The sequence below is a fragment of the Rana temporaria genome, chromosome 7, assembly GCF_905171775.1.
Source record: "Rana temporaria chromosome 7, aRanTem1.1, whole genome shotgun sequence".
Lineage (NCBI taxonomy): Eukaryota > Metazoa > Chordata > Amphibia > Anura > Ranidae > Rana > Rana temporaria.
In genome coordinates, this window is record NC_053495.1 from 131,700,363 (window position 1) to 131,719,323 (window position 18,961).

Genomic DNA, 18,961 nt, shown 5'->3' on the forward strand with positions numbered 1-18,961 from the left:
CGAGAAAAATTAAGTTCAATGCTTCCGAGCATGTGTCGACTTGATTCTGAGCATACATGTTTTTTTTCTCCGTCAGACTTCCATACAGATGAACGGAAAAAGTCAGATGGGGCATACACACAGTCTGAATATCCGATGAAAAAATTTGGTTGGACTTTTCCCATCAGAAATTCAGATTGTGTGTACGAGGCATTATGCTACGTACACACGATCGGAATTTCTGATGGAAAAAGTCAGACGGAATATTTTCATTGGATATTCCGACTGTGTGTATGCCCCATCGGACTTTTTTCGTCGGAAATTCCGACAGATTTAGAAAGAGAACATCGCAAATTCCGTTCGTCTGTATGGAATTCCGACGGAGAAAAAAAACATGCATGCATTGAACTTCATTATTCTAGGCTCATCGTAGTGTTGTACGTCACTGCATTTTTGATGGTCAGAATTTGGTGTGTCCGTGTGTCCGTGTGTGCAAGACAGCTTGAGCGGAATTCCATTGGAAAAACCCGTCAGAGTTTATTCCAACGGGAAATCCGATCGCGTGTACGGGGCATTCGAGTTTCCTGTCTACCCCAAGCCAAGTCAAGTTTTCTCTGCTATCAGAAAATGCTATCAGAAAATGCTGTTATGTCTACAAAAAAAATCCTGAGATTGGTATTATGCGTTTGGTGCTGTTCCCCAAACATCCCTTAGATTCCAGCCATCAACTGAAAGAACATCAGATTCTTTGGTAAAAGCAAATCAAAAAGGGCGCAGATTTTTTTTATAGCTATTAAAGTTAATATCAGGCATGATGCAGTGCTTACCTAATAGGCAATACTGTAAAGGTTGATTATCAAGGTTCACTTTAAACCCCCCCCCCCCCCAAAAAAAAAAAGAAGAACTGTCATACGTACTGAAAACAAAGACCCTGAATAGCATAAACAAATACAGATTCCCAGAAATATGTGGTTCCAAATACGATCAATTCAAACATTAGCCTTCTAATAACATCATGAATGTATTATTAGTTTGTTGAAGCACGTTTGAAATCTAGACCCAAAAATTATAGACCAAGTATAAATACTGTATGTAGCATACCTGCATGCTGCCTGCTAATAAATAACATTATTTGCAAATTAAAAGGTGATGGTGGTAAGTTACCTCAGCCATTTGTGATAGTGTGGTCCAGTCATCTTTGTTGTAGCTGCACATAATGCTCGCAATGAGAATCTAAAAAAACAAGATTACACTGTTAGAAATTCTGGCAGCTAAAAACTTCAATGTTTCTTCAAAGCTTGGCCATGTTACTTTCTGAATTTCAATTTTTCATATTGGTAATTTATGTGACAGACAAACCACATGACCAGAATGGAGGCGTAGGAGGTGGTTGGATTAAAACATAGCTAAACCCAAAAACAAGATTTTACCATATTGCAGCTTTAGCCCTCAATGTAAAATATTGCAGATTAGATATGGTGGCTACATTCGTTTTTATCTTTTTAAGGCTTTGAACATTGAAAATACCTGTTTATTTTGCCAGATATACAGGGCCAGATTCACGTAGAATCGCGGCGGCGTAACTTATCCTAGATAAGTTACACCGCCGCAATTTTTCATCGCAAGTGCCTGATTCACCAAGCACTTGCGATGAAAACCTACGCCCGCGGCCTCAGGCGCAAGGCGGGCCAATTCAAATGGGCGTGTGCCATTTAAATTAGGCGTGCTCCCGCACCGGACCTACTGCCCATGCTCCGTTTCCTAACTCCCGCCGCGCTTTGCGTGCCGTGACGTCATTTTTTTGAACGGCGACGCGCGTAGCGTACTTCCGTATTCCCGGACGGCTTACGCAAACGACGTTGATTTTTAAATTTCGACGCGGGAACGACGGCCATACTTTATACAGCAATACACTTGCTGACTAAAGTTAAGGCACCAAAAAAAAGTGTAACTATGCGACGGGAAAATATACTAGCGGCGAATAGCGAAGGCGAAAAACCGTTGTGGATCGGCCGTAACTGCTAATTTGCATACCCGACGCTGGTTTACGACGCAAACTCCCCCCAGCGGCGGCCACGGTACTACATCCTAAGATCCGACAGTGTAAAACAATTACACCTGTCAGATCTTCTGGCTATCTATGCGTAACTGATTCTATGAATCAGTCACATAGATAGAAACAGAGATACGACGGCGTATCAGGAGAAACGCCGTCGTATCTCATTTGTGAATCTGGCCCACAGTTCCTGTGTCACTTCCTGTGAGCTGGACTAGAAGCATTATACAATCTTATCTTTATTCTCTAAACTAATAACCCACCCCCCACTTACCATATAAAGAAGATGAAGAGAAGAAGATACATTTATGTCTAGTCTAGCCCAGAGTGACAACCTTGGCTCCCTCTATAGATACAGTGGAGGAGTGAGTGTAACCAAGAAATGTGTTATTTGCAGGATTATGGTGATAATAAAGAAAAAAAGCCACCAAAAATAAAACAATTGCACCTCATCTAAGAGCTGGTAAGATGCAACATTATTATTATTATTATTATTATTATTATTATTATTATTATTATAAAACACACAATTACTTTTACAGGAAAAATTTAAAATATGGATACTGAAGTTTATTGTGTTTATTGTATTTTTGTTGTATCACCCACATTTTAATCTGATATTCATGAATATCAATCAGTTTCAATTATATGCTAAAACAGGACTTTATTTATTACATCCATATACATATTTAATATTTATACCCCAGGGCCCATTTTGAGTTAAATGCAGGGCCACTCTAAGACATAGGAAGTCCTAGAACAATCATATACTGAGTAAAGTAAATTATGCAAACTAAATCGTAATCTAAACCGTTTCTCATCAGAGTGATTAAAAAAAAGTACCATATTTTTAAATCTGATCCAAATTTTTAGAGAAGAGTCTGTTTTGTTAAGGGAGCTTTATCTAAGATTTATGTTTGCAATAGGTATAATATAAATAAAATAGGAAGCAGCATCTTGAAAATATCATCATTTACCTCCTAAATGTATTTTATGGTCACGGCATACACTTTCATTTTAGAACATCAGCATTTTAATACCAATACAAAGAACAGTTATTTTTGACAAACCAATATTGGGTTACTTAAAAAATCTCCTTTCATGTTGTAAGTTCTGCCTGTCTGCTGGCCATCTCTTTCCACAACGTTCTGGGTTCCCTACATGCCTTACAGCTCATCCTCTGTTTATTTCTAAGGCCTCGTACACACGACCGAGTTTCTCGGCAAAAAACAGCAAGAACCTTGCTGGGAGATATTTTTTTGCCGAGGAAACCGGTCGTGTGTACATTTTCGTCGAGGATGATCGGGCTGGTTTTCGGCGAGAAACTTGAACGTCTGTATGCTAAGAAACCCGCGCTTGCTCAGAATAAAGTATGAGACGGGAGTAAAAGTAGCATTTGTAATGGAGATAACACATTTTTAAAGCTATAACAGACAGAAAAGTGCAAATCGTCTCTTACCAAACTTTTATTTAACACGCAAACACATGAAATTAGCAAAAGCAGCCCCAAGAGTTTAGCCAGTGGAATTGAACTTCCCCTGCCGTTGTATGTGTTGTATGTCACCGTGTTTGAGAACGAGGAGATTTTGGCTTGACAGTGTGTACGCATAGCAAGCTTGTCGAGTTCCTCGACAAGCCTAACAAGGAACTCGACGAGGAAAACGATGTGTTTCGCCCGTCGAGTTTCTTGGTCGTGTGTACGAGGCCTAAGGACTACATAGCCCATTGTACCTTGCTACCTGCAAGCTGTAATTCTTGTACTGACTCTGCCTTACCCAAACTCCTTCTTTCAGCACCTCTGTAGTTCAGAATTAATTGTGTGACACAACAGTGCCTACTTTCATACAGGTCATAGTAAATATATATCACATAATTTAAGGAAGTAAATATGGCAGAATCCTCACAAAAGAAGCTTACAAACATCAAGATCATTTAGATCAATAGGTGAGGTAAAACATATTTGAAATGCAATGTGGAAATGAATAAACGATTTTTAATGTTTGACCATACATTCTATACACTTAAAGTTCCTCACCCATAAGTGATCATTATATAATCATTAAAAATGTTCTTCTCATATAAGTTGTCATTATATTTTGCAAGGTAGAATGTCATGCTGCTTGTTTATACCTTTATGGGGCTTCTTGATAACATACTGTCACCAGATGTCTAAATTAAATCCATCTAAAGAAGCCATTGCAAAGTAATGGCTGCAGGCTACCTTAATGGATTCTGCAAATGATTTGAGAATGAGGGTGTGAGAGACTGATGCCGTCATTAGACAATGTTAGACAGGGCAGAGAGACAAACTGCAGCCAAGAAACCTTGCTGAAGACGCTGGCAGGTGATTCAACGCTCCAGAATCTACTTATAACTGAAAGGTTTGGGTGTCTTTTAAAGCCCAACAGAAGTTACAAAACTAGATATTCAGTCCAACAGACTGTGTGCCTATAATCTTTATCTTCATAGTCTTTCTACCACTTTAATATCACAAGAGGTGTACACGGAGCCTTAAAATGGAACAGTAGTCAGAAAAGTCCTGATAGACCACTTCAGGCTGGCCCCTTTTGCAGGTAATAAAACATTAAAAATAAATGCCTATACTGTTTAAAATCCAGTAATGCATGGTCTCATCCTGCTCTGCACAGCATCAGCTGTTCCCTATTCCATGTTCTCTGCACTGTGCCAAAAATAAGAGCCACTAAAGGATGATATACTGACAGCCTAATGATTTTCTACTGCTCAGGGGGGCTTTTTTTTTTATTAAGTTATGTTAAAGCGGGGTTCCACCCATGATTTTTTTTAAGTCAGCAGCTACAAACACTGTAGCTGCTGACTTTTAATAATGACACTTGCCTGTCCTAGGCGCCCGCGATGTCAGCCCCCTGATCCTGGCAGCTCCTGACGCCTCCATCCTTACTGAGGAAAACAGGCAGTGGAGCCTTGTGGCTTCACTGCTGGTTTCCTACTGCGCATGCATGAGTGGCGCTGCGCTTTTGTGAATGGGCGGCTGCTTTCTGGGATACACACAGTTCTCAGAAGGCAGCGCGCCCCATTCCCCAGAAGACACAGCGGGATCGGACGAGGAAGAAGACCTGCCGCGGTATGGGAAGAGGCAGATTAGGAACTTCCGCATAGCAATTGCCATTTTTCATATTTTTGCAGGATTTTGATGTTTTTGGAACTCCACTTTAAGTTCCTCTTTAACCACTAGCTGACCAGCCACCGCAGTTTTACGGCGGCAGGTCAGCTTGGCTGCGCGAAATGACGTAATATTACGTCATCTCGCATTTCAGCCATTAGGGGCGCGTGCGCGCCACCAGAGGCACGCGCACCCCCTGCTTCCCCGCCGAGCACCCGCGATCGCTCGTTAAAGAGCGTGAACCGGTAGCTGTGTGTGTAAACACACAGCTCCCGGTCCTGTCAGGGGGAGAAATGACGGATTGTCTGTTCATACAATGTATGAACAGCGATCTGTCATTTCCCCTAGTCAGTCCCCTCCCCCTTCAGTTGGAACACACCTAGGGAACATAATTAACCCCTTCCCTGCCAGTGACATTTTTACAGTAATCAATGCATTTTTATAGTACTGATTGCTATAAAAATGCCAATGGTCCCAAAAATGTGTCAAAAGTGTCCGCCATAAGGTCAAAGTACTGATAAAAATCACTGATCGCCGTCATTACTAGTAAAAAAAAAAATATTAATTAAAAATGCCATAAAACCATCCCCTATTTTGTAGACGCTATAACTTTTGTGCAAACCAATCAATAAACACTTGTTGCATTTTTTTTTTACAAAAAATATGTAGAAGAGTATGTATCGGTCTAAACTGAGGAAAAAAACACGTTTTTTTTATATATATTTTTGGGGGATATTTATTATAGCAAAAAGTAAAAAATATGATTTGTTTTTCAAAATTTCGCTCTATTTTTGTTTATAGCGCAAAAAATAAAAACCGCAGGGGTGATCAAATACCACCAAAAGAAATCTATATTTGTGGGGAAAAAAGGACGCCAATTTTGTTTGCGAGCCACTTCGCATGACCGTGCAATTGTAAGTTAAAGCGACGCAGTGCCGAATCATTGACTAACAAAATGGTCCGGGGCTGAAGTGGTTCATAATGATAGTGCAGTCCAACTTGGACAAGCGTTAATCTGTACATACACAGTTTTTGCCATACACAGTTTGTTTTCCATTCAATCAGTGGACTTAAAAAAAAAATACAAGAAAAAGAAGAAGAAGAAGAAGAAGAAGAAGAAGAAGAAGAAGAAGAAGAAGAAAAAAAAGATTTCTCCATCCACACAAATAAGGTGGTAGGGGAAATCCTGGGGCATTTTATCTCTGTCAAAATACACTGATCAGTGGCTGCAGCTGCTGATTGTTGGAACATTTTTCAACATGTGCCTTAAATAGAGGCCAATTAAAAACAACACACACTTCAGCTTTAGATGAAGTATACTGTGCAATGTCACAGATCTGGCCAGACACAACCCTTTTATTCTTTGCAATGCAAGTGTGTGGCTATTCTTCCAGCTCAGAGCATTGCAAAGTAATTACACGCAACATAATTTCACTGAGAGAAAAAGATAAGTTGAGGCATATCCTAGAAAAAAAACAAACAAATCTTTACATGTGATAGTACAGAACTACATAAAAGATAAAAAAAGGTTATGAGACTTTAACTGGGACATAAAATTATTCATCAGATACCTTTCTAAGATACATTTTAGAAAAACAGTTTTAAACCTTCTTTATTAACAAGGCCCAATGTTCTTGATGAAATGTGTATACACTTACACACTAAGGGAGTGATTCACAGAGAGTTAACTCGGAATCTACGCCGACGCAAATTTAAGCGTATTCTGGAAACCAGATACGCTTAAATTACAGTAGGCTCAGATACGAGCGGCATAAGTGTCTTACACCGTCGTATCCTAAAATGTAATTCTTAGGCTGACCGCTAGGTGGCGCTTCCATTGCGGTCGGCCTAGAATATGTAAATGAGTAGATACGCCGATTCACGAACGTACACTTTCCCGACGCAGTAAAGATACGCCGTTTACGTAACGCACTTTCAGGCCTAAAGTTATTCCATCAAATAGCTGGAATAGTAATGTTAAGTATGGCCATCGTTCCCGCGTCGAAATTGTGAAAATTTTACGTTGTTTGCGTAAGTCATCCGTGAATAGGGATTTACGTCATTTACGTCCACGTAGAAACCAATAGGACCGTGCGGCGTACTTTGGCGCAATGCACACTGGGATATGTACACGGACGGTGCATGCGCCGTTCGTAAAATACCTCAATCACTTCAGGTCACCCCCTGTTAACATAAACCCCCCCCCTCAGCCGAATTTGAATTAGGTGCCATTACGCCCGCCCGATTTACGCTACGCCGCCATAACTTAGCAGGCAAGTACTTTGTGAATCATGTACTTGCCTTGCTAACTTACCGTGGCGTAGTGTAAACACGATACACTACGCCGCCGCAACGCTACACCTGCCTACCTGAATCTAGCTATAAGGCCACATCCACACCTGTATGATGTGACAAATTGCTTTTTTACGTGTTTCCTTTCCCTGGAATAAGGCAGTCATACACAAGACAAATGCACCAAAGTAGCTATTGTACCCTTTTGTTTTGGCAGTGGTCCAAGTGCACTTTGAGATGCACATTTTTTGCATGTGACAAAATGCTCAACTGCTACCTGTGGTTGGAGTGCCATTCAGAATGTATTGCACCACAAGCCCAATGTGTGTTTTGGCACATTGTTCACATGTTTGCAGGGACCGTTCAGAAATGTGTGTTTTTGTATGCTTTCCCAAAGCACCAATAAGTGAAATAGAAATCCCCTATAATTACAGCACGTGAATACATAAAAAAGAACTGTGTTGTGTCCCAGATTGCAACAGGGAGCTTGTTAGTTGAAAATTAATGACAGTTCTGGTGTCTACTAAGCCACATATTTACTTTCCCTTTCCCTTTCTACCAAAGTTCATATATCAGTCCTGTTGTTCTTGTAATTCACCATAGTTAATAGCATTTGATCAACTATAACTCTGGTGTCCTCTATTACCGTAGACAAGAGAACCACACCAGCATTATGTAGCACATAGATAGGATCAGAGCCTTTTTAAACTTTTTAAATATAAAGGCTTAACCAAACCAATGCATCTTTGATCTTTCCTCTGATGTACAGTGTGTTAAATAATCAATAGTCTAAAGTCAGGCAACACTAGTGAAGATGTCTTTCTTGTTTGATAAACAGAACCTTACTCCATAAAAGCATTTATTGGGATGCAGTTGTCAGCTCTGATTGATCCAGATAGATTATATATGTTTTTGTCTGGTTTTGAGGTTATAAGATTCATTAGATTTTTTCCATGATTACTGTCAAGACATTTAAGTATTTTAATTTAGTTCTGACAAAGCTGAATTAGGTACTATTCTCAAACTTTTTAACTCAGGAAAATCCCTGAAACAATTTTAGGTCCTAGGCACTAATGCTAAAAAATGTTATGTCTGCAGCTCGTGGGACATAAGTGTGACATATGAGTTGTAAATTTACAAAACAAATAACAATCATTTAACATATCTAGAGTAATTGACATAAATAGTGGAACATTTTCTATACAACAAAATGTATTCAGTGATATGAATTATTAAAGGGGTTGTACTCCTATTGATCTAAATGATCTTGATGTTTGTAGGCTTCTTTTGTGAAGATCCTGCCATATTAACTTCCTTAAATGGGTTTTAAAGGTACAATTTTTTCCCCCTAAATAGCTTCCTTTACCTTAGTGCAGTCCTCCTTCACTTACCTCATCCTTCTATTTTGCTTTTAAATGTCCTTATTTCTTCTGAGAAATCCTAATTTCCTGTTCTTCTGTCTGTAACTCCACACAGTAATGCGAGGCTTTCTCCCTGGTGTGGAGTGTCATGCTCGCCCCTCCCTTGGAGTACAGGAGAGTCAGGACGCCCACTAACACACAGCTCCTTTCTCTATCTGCAATGTAGAAAGCGTCCTGACTCTCCCGTAGTCCAAGGGAGGGGGCAAGCAGGACACTCCACACCAGGGAGAAAGCCTTGCATTGTTGTGTGGAGTTACAGACAGAAGAACAGGAAGTGAGGATTTCTCAGAGGAAATGAGGACATTTAAAAGCAAAATCGAAGGATGAGGTAAGTGAAGGAGGACTGCACTAAGGTAAAGGAAGCTTTTTAGGAAAAAAAATGTTACCTTTGCAACCCCTTTAACAAATAATGAAGCAAATAATAATGACCAAAAAAAGAAAAATATGCCCTTAAATTACTGGTTGGTAAAGAAGGGCCCTGCACATTGGTGGAGAAGGGCCACTTTGGTGGAAAATGGCCCTGTTACACTGGTGGTGAAGGGGAGAAAGAATGCCCCCTTGTTTTGGTGTTTCGTGAGAAGACCTTCCCCAACTGACAGCTAAAAAGATAATGTTTGTCAGTGATTACTTATTTGGGAGATGAGAATGCAAACTCCTCAGGTCTCACTCAGTGATGTCAACATCAGAACTATGTTGGTATTATCAGTCAGGAGATAAATTTGCCACTGCTGAAGGAACCCCTATTGATACCCTAGAAACCTCTCAGGCCCTGTACACACGACCGGATCTATCTGCTGGAACTGATCCGTGGATAAATCCCAACGGACAGATCCGGTCGTGTGTACGGGGCCTTAAGAAACCTTGCCTGACAAAACCTGGTCAAGGTGAATATTATAACCAGGACAGGAAGTAATAGGAAGTTTCCTCAGTGGTCCCTTACCACTCAACTAAAATAAAGGATTTAAGATGCCCAAAAAAATTGTATAATCCCATAGTAAAATTGTTTAATCCCAACACAATGTTCACACCCTTTAAAAGAATAAAGTGAAAGCATGTAACTAAACTATGCTCTGTTGTAGATGACTGCTAAAGTGTCTTCTGAATCTGACACTTCCTGGAATGTTGAGTGTGGATAAGATGTGCCCCCGCAGTCCTCAGTGGTGCCTCCTGCCAACCATCTATGTTCTGTAGCAAAATCAGTGCCAGTGTGGGGGGAACCACTGAACACTGTGAAGGACACAGCAAATGGACATTTTTGGAAGTATCAGTTTCAGAAGCCTTTTTAACAAAGCATTTACGTATTATGGCCCGGATTCACGTAGAGCCGCGTAAAATTGTGCTGGCGTAACGTATCTGATTTACGTTACGCCTCCGCAACTTACACGGGCAAGTGCTGTATTCTCAAAGCACTTGCTCCGTAAGTTGCGGCTGCGTAGCGTAAATCGGCCGGCGTAAGCCCACCTAATTCAAATTTGGATCAGGGGTGCGTGTTTTATGTAAAACTACTGTGACCCGACGTGATTGACGTTTTTGCGGAACGGCGCATGTGCCGTCCGTGGAATTTCCCAGTGTGCATTTCTCCAAAGTAAGCCGCAAGGACGTCATTGGTTTCGATGTGAACGTAAATGACGTCCAGCTCCATTCACGGATGACTTACGCAAACAACGTAACTTTTTCAAATTTCAATGCGGGAACGACGGTCATACTTAACATTGGCTGCGCCTCATATAGCAGGGGCAACTTTACGCCGGGAAAAGCCTATAATAAACATTGAAACTTTACTGCGTCGGCCGCGCGTACGTTGGGGAATTCGCGCATTTAGCTAATTTGCATACTCAAAGCGAAATTCGACGGAAGTGCCACCTAGCGGTCAAAAAAATGCAGTTAAGATCCGACGGCGTAAGAGACTTACGCCTGTCGGATATAATGGATATCTATGCGTAACTGATTCTAAGAATCAGACGCATAGATACGACGGGTCAGATTAGGACTTACGACGGCGTACATGGCGCTGCACCGTCGAAAGTCCTTTGAGAATCTGGGCCAATGTATTAGCATTCTGCCTTTTTAAGGTTTTGAAGTAAGTTTAATGTGTATGCGCAGAAAGATTTTTCTTCAATAGATTTTGGAATAACTGACATTTTCCTTTTTATCAAAACTTTTTGATTATGTTACAGTATTCAGTAAAAATATGTGTGTTGCAAGGGATCAAAAAAGCAATATTAATAGAAAATTTGAATCAAACTGAGCAACAATTTTAACACACTGTGTAGGGCCATCTTAAAGGGATCAAATCCCATATTATACAAACACAATAATAAATAATCCTTAAACAAAGTATGAAAATACTTGACTTCTGTATTGTCTTTTACAGAACTAGGGTTTGCACAAGTTACAGTTAAACAGTCATTTATTTTAACTTAAAATTATTATTATTTTTTAATCTAAACATTGAAAGTACTTAAGTTTGACTTAAGTTTGTTTCTTGAAATTCAATTCACTGTATAGCAAATGAGCCAATTTGGACATGCTGACCAAAGGAAGTACAGAAAAGGAGCAGCTTCAGCTTTCACTAGTTACCTATAAGATTCAAAAGTGTTTCCTAACTGAAAAAGAGAAAAAATCTGCAGTATTTCGTCAGTGTATAATGTTGTGTGCCTGGAGTTCAGCCTTAACCACTTGAAAACCAGGCCATTTCTGACACTTTTTGATTACAAGTGGCTACTTTGCAAGTCAGTGTTTTTGATAGAAAATTACTTAGTACCCCCAAACATTATATATTTTTACCATAAAACACAAAATTGTGCATGCTCATGGCATGGCAACAAACTATGATACTTAAAATCTCCATAGCCGACCCTTTAAAACTGTGTACAGGTTACCAGTTTGGCGTTACAAAGGAGGTCTAGCACTAGAATTATTGCTCGTGCTATGTTTGTGGCAATACCTCACATGTGTAGTATGAACATTGTTTACACATGCATGTGTGACCTAAATATGCATTTACCTCTGTGTGCAAGCATGGGGAATGTAGAGCTTAAATGTTTGATTATTTTATTATTTATTTTTACACTGTCCCTTTATTTTTTTATTAATAACTTTTATTGCTATTACAAGAAATGAAAGCATCCCTTGTGATAGCAATAAAGCATGACAAGTACTCTTTATGGAGACATCTGGGGTCTATAAGACCCCAGATTTCTCTTCTAGCCTTAAAAGCATGAGAAAACAAAACATTGATCTCATGCTTTCTAGAAAAAAACATTACATTTTCCCTAACTGAAAGTAACAAAATTCTTATCTCCTTTCTCCTAGACCAGGGATCTCCAAACTACAACCCTCCAGCTTTTGCAGAACTACACGTCCCATGAGTCATTGTAAAACTCAGACATTCATAGACATGACTAGGCATGATGGCAATTGTAGTTTGGAGACCCCTGTTCTATACCATAGACAAGATCAGAGATGTTCTGGTCCTCAATCACCTCTATTGTAAGTTGTTGCAACCGCTGGATCAGATCCCGGGCTCCAGGTGCGACAGGAGAACCTGGAAAGGTGTCCAATCAGGGCCGGTGCAAGGATTTTTGCCAACTCAGGCGAAGGTGCATTTTGCCGCCCCCCCCCCCCGACACGCACACATGCGCACGCACACACACCATACAACATATATGTGATCCATTAAGCTTTAATGGACCGCACCCATAAATGCAGTAATATCAGCACCGCACCCATAAATGCAGTAATATCAGTACCACACCCATAAATGAGGCCTTAAGCACATTCTAGAGGGCCTTTGCCCAAGTTTCTACTCAATTCTGAGGGAAAAAGGGTAAAATATAGTGTCCAGGGATTTTCTAAATATGGGAAATCAATTGGGCGGAGGTGCAAAAATTAAGGGACCCCCATTGACTCCTTGTCAACAGTTAAGAACATGTTATGGCATAATGGCAAGTGGGTCGGGTGATACAACATACATAAACATGATGATATACATACATCAGAAGGAAAATAGATTGATATTGGTGACCAAACTTTGCAAATCAGCTGCATATGCTTCATTAATTTAATGATCTGGTTAGAATTTTTCCCTTGTTCGAGAGATTTCCTGCGAACTGAACAAGGGGTCGTTCGGCCCATCTCTACTCAAAAGTAGTCCGGTGGCTTCCTCCATCACAGCCAGTTTTGTGCCCTACTTGTGAACAACAAGGCTGCAAGTTTTACAGAAGAGACTCTATGCTCCACATTAACCACTTAACGACCGTCGCATGTACATATACATCCACAGAATGGCACGTACAGGCAGATGGGCATACCCGTACGTCCCTGCCTAGACGTGGGTCGGGGGTCCGATCGGGACCCCCCCGGTACATGCGTCGGTTGGAAATCATCTGGGAGCGATCCGGGATGAGGGGGCGGCTATTCATTTCTAGCCACCCCCTCGCGATCGCTCCCCGGAGCTGAAGAACGGGGAGAGCCGTATGTAAACACGGCTTCCCCGTGCTTCACTGTGGCGGCTGCATCGAATGTGTCATCTCTTTTATAGGGAGACACAATCGATGACGTCAGACCTACAGCCACACCCCCCTACAGTTGTAAACACACACTAGGTGAAACATAACTCCTTCAGCGCCCCCTGTGGTTAACTCCCAAACTGCAACTGTCATTTTCACAATAAACAATGCAATTTAAATGCATTTTTTGCTGTGAAAATGACAATGGTCTCAAAAATGTGTAAAAATTGTCCGAAGTGTCCGCCATAATGTCGCAGTCATGAAAAAAAATTGCCGCCATTAGTAGTAAAAAAAAATAATTAATAAAAATGCAATAAAACTATACCCTATTTTGTAAACGCTATAAATCTTGCGCAAGCCAACCGATAAACGCTTATTGCGATTTTTTTTTACCAAAAATATGTAAAATACGTATCGGCTTAAACTGAGGAAAAAAAAATTTTTTTTTATATATTTTTGGGGGATATTTATTATCGAAAAAAGTAAAAAATATTGCATTTTTTTTAAAACTGTCGCTCTATTTTTGTTTATAGCGCAAAAACTAAAAACCGCAGAGGTAATCAAATACCACCAAAAGAAAGCTCTATTTGTGGGGAAAAAAGGACGTCAATTTTGTTTGGGAGCCACATCGCACGACCGCGCAATTGTCTGTTAAAGCAACGCAGTGCCGAATCGCAAAACCTGGCCTGGTCTTTTAGCTGCATTTTGGTCCGGGGCTTAAGTGGTTAAAGATGGGCCAAACACCCCCTGGTCTGGTTGAGCATCGCAAAAGTTCAGGGGTCAAACAACAAACCCCATTAAAGTCTATGGGACCCAATTTTGAAAAATCAGAAGTGCCTATTTTGAAGGTTATATGCACGTTATTGGGCATTCAAATGGTATAGGTGACCAGGTAACGTCTTGGGGGACATGTATCAATGCAATTTTATGATGCTTAAAGTAAAACAATAAAAATTAAAATTTTCTTTAAATATAGTGCCTGGTGGGTCCCATTAGTCTGCCTGTAAAGTGACATTTTAAAAAAAGGGGGCAGGCACGGGATAAAAATTAAAATAACACGCAGCAACCAAAAAAAAGGGGGATATACAGCACTGCACAATGCAAGATACTGCAGTAAAACTGCACTGACCTACTACAGTATACTGTAGTAAAATTGCACTGACGCACTACAATATACAGCAGTAAAACTGCACTGACACACTAAAATACTCTGTAGTAAAACTGCACTGACAACCTTCAATATACTGCAGCAAAACTGCCCTGACACACTACACTGACACACTTCAATATACTGCAGTAAAACTGCATGGCTGTACTACAATATACTGCAGTATAACTGCACTGATGTGTTACAATATACTGCAGTAAAACTGCACTGATTCACTTTAACAAACTGCAGCAAAACTACACTTACGCACTTCAATATACTGCAGTAAAACTTAACTGATGCACTACAATATATTGCAGTAAAACTGCACTGACACACACTACAGTAAATTGCAGTAAAACTGCACTGACGCACTACAATATACTGCAGTAAAACTACACTGACACTACAGTAAAATTGCACAGACGCACTACACTTATGCTGCACTATCACAATATTTATACTACACTGACACTCTATGTTCACAATAGAATCACAATAGCAAACTTTAGCACACTTACTCGCTAGTAGCAATGAACATAGCCCTGTTCTATTTATCTCCACTTCAACATCACACTACAAATGGCTCCTCTGGGAAGGAACCTTTTATACTTTGAGGTGAGCAACGAGACATGACTTTCTCCAATCATGGCTCTGACAGTGCTCTGCGCCCTGATTGTTAAAAGCCTTCATTGCTTCAGCCAATCAGGGCTTAGAATGCATTGTGCAGTGCACAGTGCATTGTGGGGCATTCAGCGGACTGAACAAATGGTTTAACGCCCTGCCAATGTAGGTGTTCCCCGAATGGGTGAACAGCCAATGTTCGGGCCAAACTTTTGCTCAGCTCGCCCAAAACACTACTCCACATGACTGAGCCAGCTGCTGACCATGGTGATAAATAAATACAGTGCTATTCCTTGTGTACCATTCTTATGTACCACATTACCCACAAGACCATCTAGTGTCTTCCCTTGTACCAAGGTGTCCTGCTATGCTAACCTATTGATGAGCGAGTTCTTTTAATTGTTTGTTTAAGTTGCCAATTGTCTTTCTCTCCAATTTTATACATTTTATATTACACTTAGATCATGTCCCCCCTTCTCTCTCTAACTTACAATTATTGAGACCATCAAATGTCCATTAACCTGTCCCTGCCAGGTGAGAGCTCAGGGGTATAAAGGGTAAATTTGCAGGGCCATATAGGCTAATTGCTTTACTAGCGATTCTGCAAATCACTATTCCCTGAATATGATACATTTCCAAGTTCTAACACTTTGACGCAAACAAATGTCTATTCCGCGTGGCATTTTGCAGCACCTTTTGCTATTTATCACATATTAAAAAACTGGTAGTGGGACCAATGAACTAAATAAAAGAAGCAGACAAATTGAATTCACAATGAAAAATCCAGAACAAGGTACAGGATAAGATTCATGTCTTGCTCAGACGTGGTGCGCTGATGCTAAGCAGCCTGTAAATAGACCTCAGTGACGTGACTGGAATAGAATTCTATTGTCAAGCACATTGGAAATCAAGGCAACTATTTCTGTTCAGGATATACGCTAAATTTTTTATTAGACAAAAGTACAAGAGAGTCAGAGGTGAGCTGCTGTAAATTAGAAGTGGCTGAGTAAGGTTTTGTCAAATTATATTCATGAAGCACGAAAGTCCTCTGGGATCTCACCAAAAAAAGTGTAGAGTCTGGAATGTGATACCTTCAACAGCTGTTAATTTCATTAACAAGTTTATTAATTAGAGAAACATTGCCCTGTTTAAATCTTTATTACAGAACATTGCATGGTAATGTTTTAAGGTGGAAAACAACACTGACACGTATCTTCTGCATTGCAGTATTCAAGAACTGTTCACTCTACTTTCTTTATCTCTAGGTGAAAAATAAATATATTAAGAAGAGGGGTTGACTAGAAAGGGGATCACTCTCTTTTTTCCACTACAGTTCCTACATTTTACCCACACTTCATTAAAAAAAAAAAAAAACATAAGGAAATAACTTTTGACATTATATATTTATAACAAGTATGTTTTGCCTAGCCCTCAGTTGGCTGATCAATCTGTCCTAAGGACTTACCGGTATTTGCTTTTCTTTACCAACTACTAAGCTTTGATACCATTACAAAGGCAAGGTTTACACAAAGATCATCTTTAGTAATTATATTTTAATATGTACAAATGAGAATTACTTGCTTTCCCATTGGCATGAAGATTTTAACAATAAAAAAAAAAAACGGGTCAGCTGTTGTGCTCATAATTATGGAGCTTTAGGAATTAATACTTTCGGTTAATTTTAGGAAAGTGCATATGTCTATTTATTCTCTGCATAGAAGATCTACCTCACTTCCAACATTTTCTTGGATTCAGAAACCCTCTTTAACTGCTTCAGGTGCATCTTATAGCAGTTTTACTGCTACAGGGTGGCACCTGTGCGCCAGATCACATATATATCTGACACATAAAGGTAAGGGGTGCACATGCGCATATCCGGTAGCTCACTTCCGCTGTGATTACACATAGTGGAAGCCAATCAGGGGATGATTCCTGATGTCCTACAGCACACGCAAATTGTTAGGCAGAACAGCGATCTGCCTATGTAAACGAGGCAGATCACAGTTCTGACAGGAGGAAAAAGATGGAGTTTGTGTCCCAGAATAAATTCCATCTCTTCCACTACTAAAAGCACCTAACACAGTTTAACCACTTCTGCCCGGGAAGAATTGGCTGCTCAATGACCACGCCTTTTTTCTGCAATTCGGCACTGTTTTGCGTTAACCACTTAAGGACCGCCTCCTGCACATTTACGTCGGAAGAATGGCACGGCTAGGCACAGACACCTACCTGTACGTCCTCTTTAACCTCCTTGGCGGTATGATTCTTTCAGAAAAAACATGCTGAAAGCGGTACCATTATTTGCAAGGAAATTTGGCGTTTTATATTGTAGGTCTGTAATTTTTAGAAATAACTCACTTAAATCTGACCAAACAAGATTCTAATAGGCATCCCGGGTATGACATTTTTTTAAAAACAAAATTATAAATTATAATATAATAAATAATTATAAATAATTATAACAAATAATAATATAATTATAATAAAAATTATTCAATAATGTAATCAAATCAAAATCACTGAAATTCGCTCAGTTGCAGAATTGTCGCTGTCATTATTTTTTTTTTTTATGACGAATTTCCCCACAAATCGCTATCGCACAATTCTGAAAGTGATTATAATTTATTATCGCTGTTTTTTAGCTGATCTAAAACCATTTTTGACATAAAGGGACACTTTTGGTTGCTATGGACAATCTACAGTTTGCAGGGAGAAAGAAACGTTTTTATTATATAAAATGACATGCATGACACAGGACAGACCACTAGACAAGGGGGTGTGTTTTTTTTTACATACAGTACTGTAATCTATAAGATTACAGTATACTGTATGTAAAGTGTTTCTTTACTTTTTTGAATTTGGCGCTGTTCTCCGTCCCTGTGTGCCGTAACGTCGCAGGGAACGGAGATCGGCGTTACACAGAGGCACTGTGTGAATCGAGCGAGGTCCCGCTCGCTCACACAGCGCGGTGGCATCGCTGGATCCAGGGACAAGGTAAGTAAACACTCCCTGTGGATCTAGCGAGGCAAGCCCGAGTCTGACTCGGGGTTACCGCTCGCAGCAGGAAAATCTAACCCCGAGTCAGACTCGGGAATACCGCCAGGTAGGTTAAGTGCCCAGCCGTAGGTCGTGGGCGCGCGCCCGCGACCAAGTCCGACGCTCCGTGACCGCGACCTACGGACTCGATTGCCGCCAGTGTCCCGCGATCAGTCACAGGAGCTGAAGAACGGGGAGAGGTGTGTGTAAACACACCTTCCCTGTTCTTCACAGTGACAATGTCACTGATCGTCTGTTCCCTCATATATAGGGAAAGGCGATCAGTGACGTCACATGTCCAGCCCCGCCCCCCTACAGTTAGAAACACATATGAGGTCACACATAACCCCTACAGCGCCCCCTAGTAGTTAACTCCTAAACTGCAGTGTCATTTTCACAGTAAACAATGCATTTTTATAGCATTTTTTGCTGTGAAAATGACAATGGTTCCAAAAATGTGTCAAAATTGTCCGATGTGTCTGCCATAATGTCGTAGTCACAAAAAAATCACTGATCGCCGCTATTAGTAGTAAGAAAAAAAATATTAATAAAAATGCCATAAAACTATCCCCTATTTTGTAAACGCTATAAATTTTGCGCAAACCAATCGTTAAACGCTTATTGCGATTTTTTTTACCAATAATATGTAGAAGAATTTGTATCGGCCTAAACTGAGAAAAAAATATGTTTTTAAAATCTTTTTTGTGAGTATTTATTATAGCAAAAAGTAAAAAATGTTTTTTTTTTTTAAAT

At 40.1% G+C, this 18,961-nt stretch overlaps 1 protein-coding gene across 1 annotated transcript in view; it reads right to left on the reverse strand.

The window, feature by feature from the left end:
• Nucleotides 1-18,961, reverse strand: part of DPYD (dihydropyrimidine dehydrogenase) — a 1,498,502-nt gene that overhangs the window by 448,398 nt on the left and 1,031,143 nt on the right. Inside the window, exon 15 of the mRNA XM_040359980.1 lies at nt 1,144-1,212. Within this exon, the coding sequence (XP_040215914.1) occupies nt 1,144-1,212 (69 nt within the window). The remainder of the gene's footprint in view (nt 1-1,143; nt 1,213-18,961) is intronic.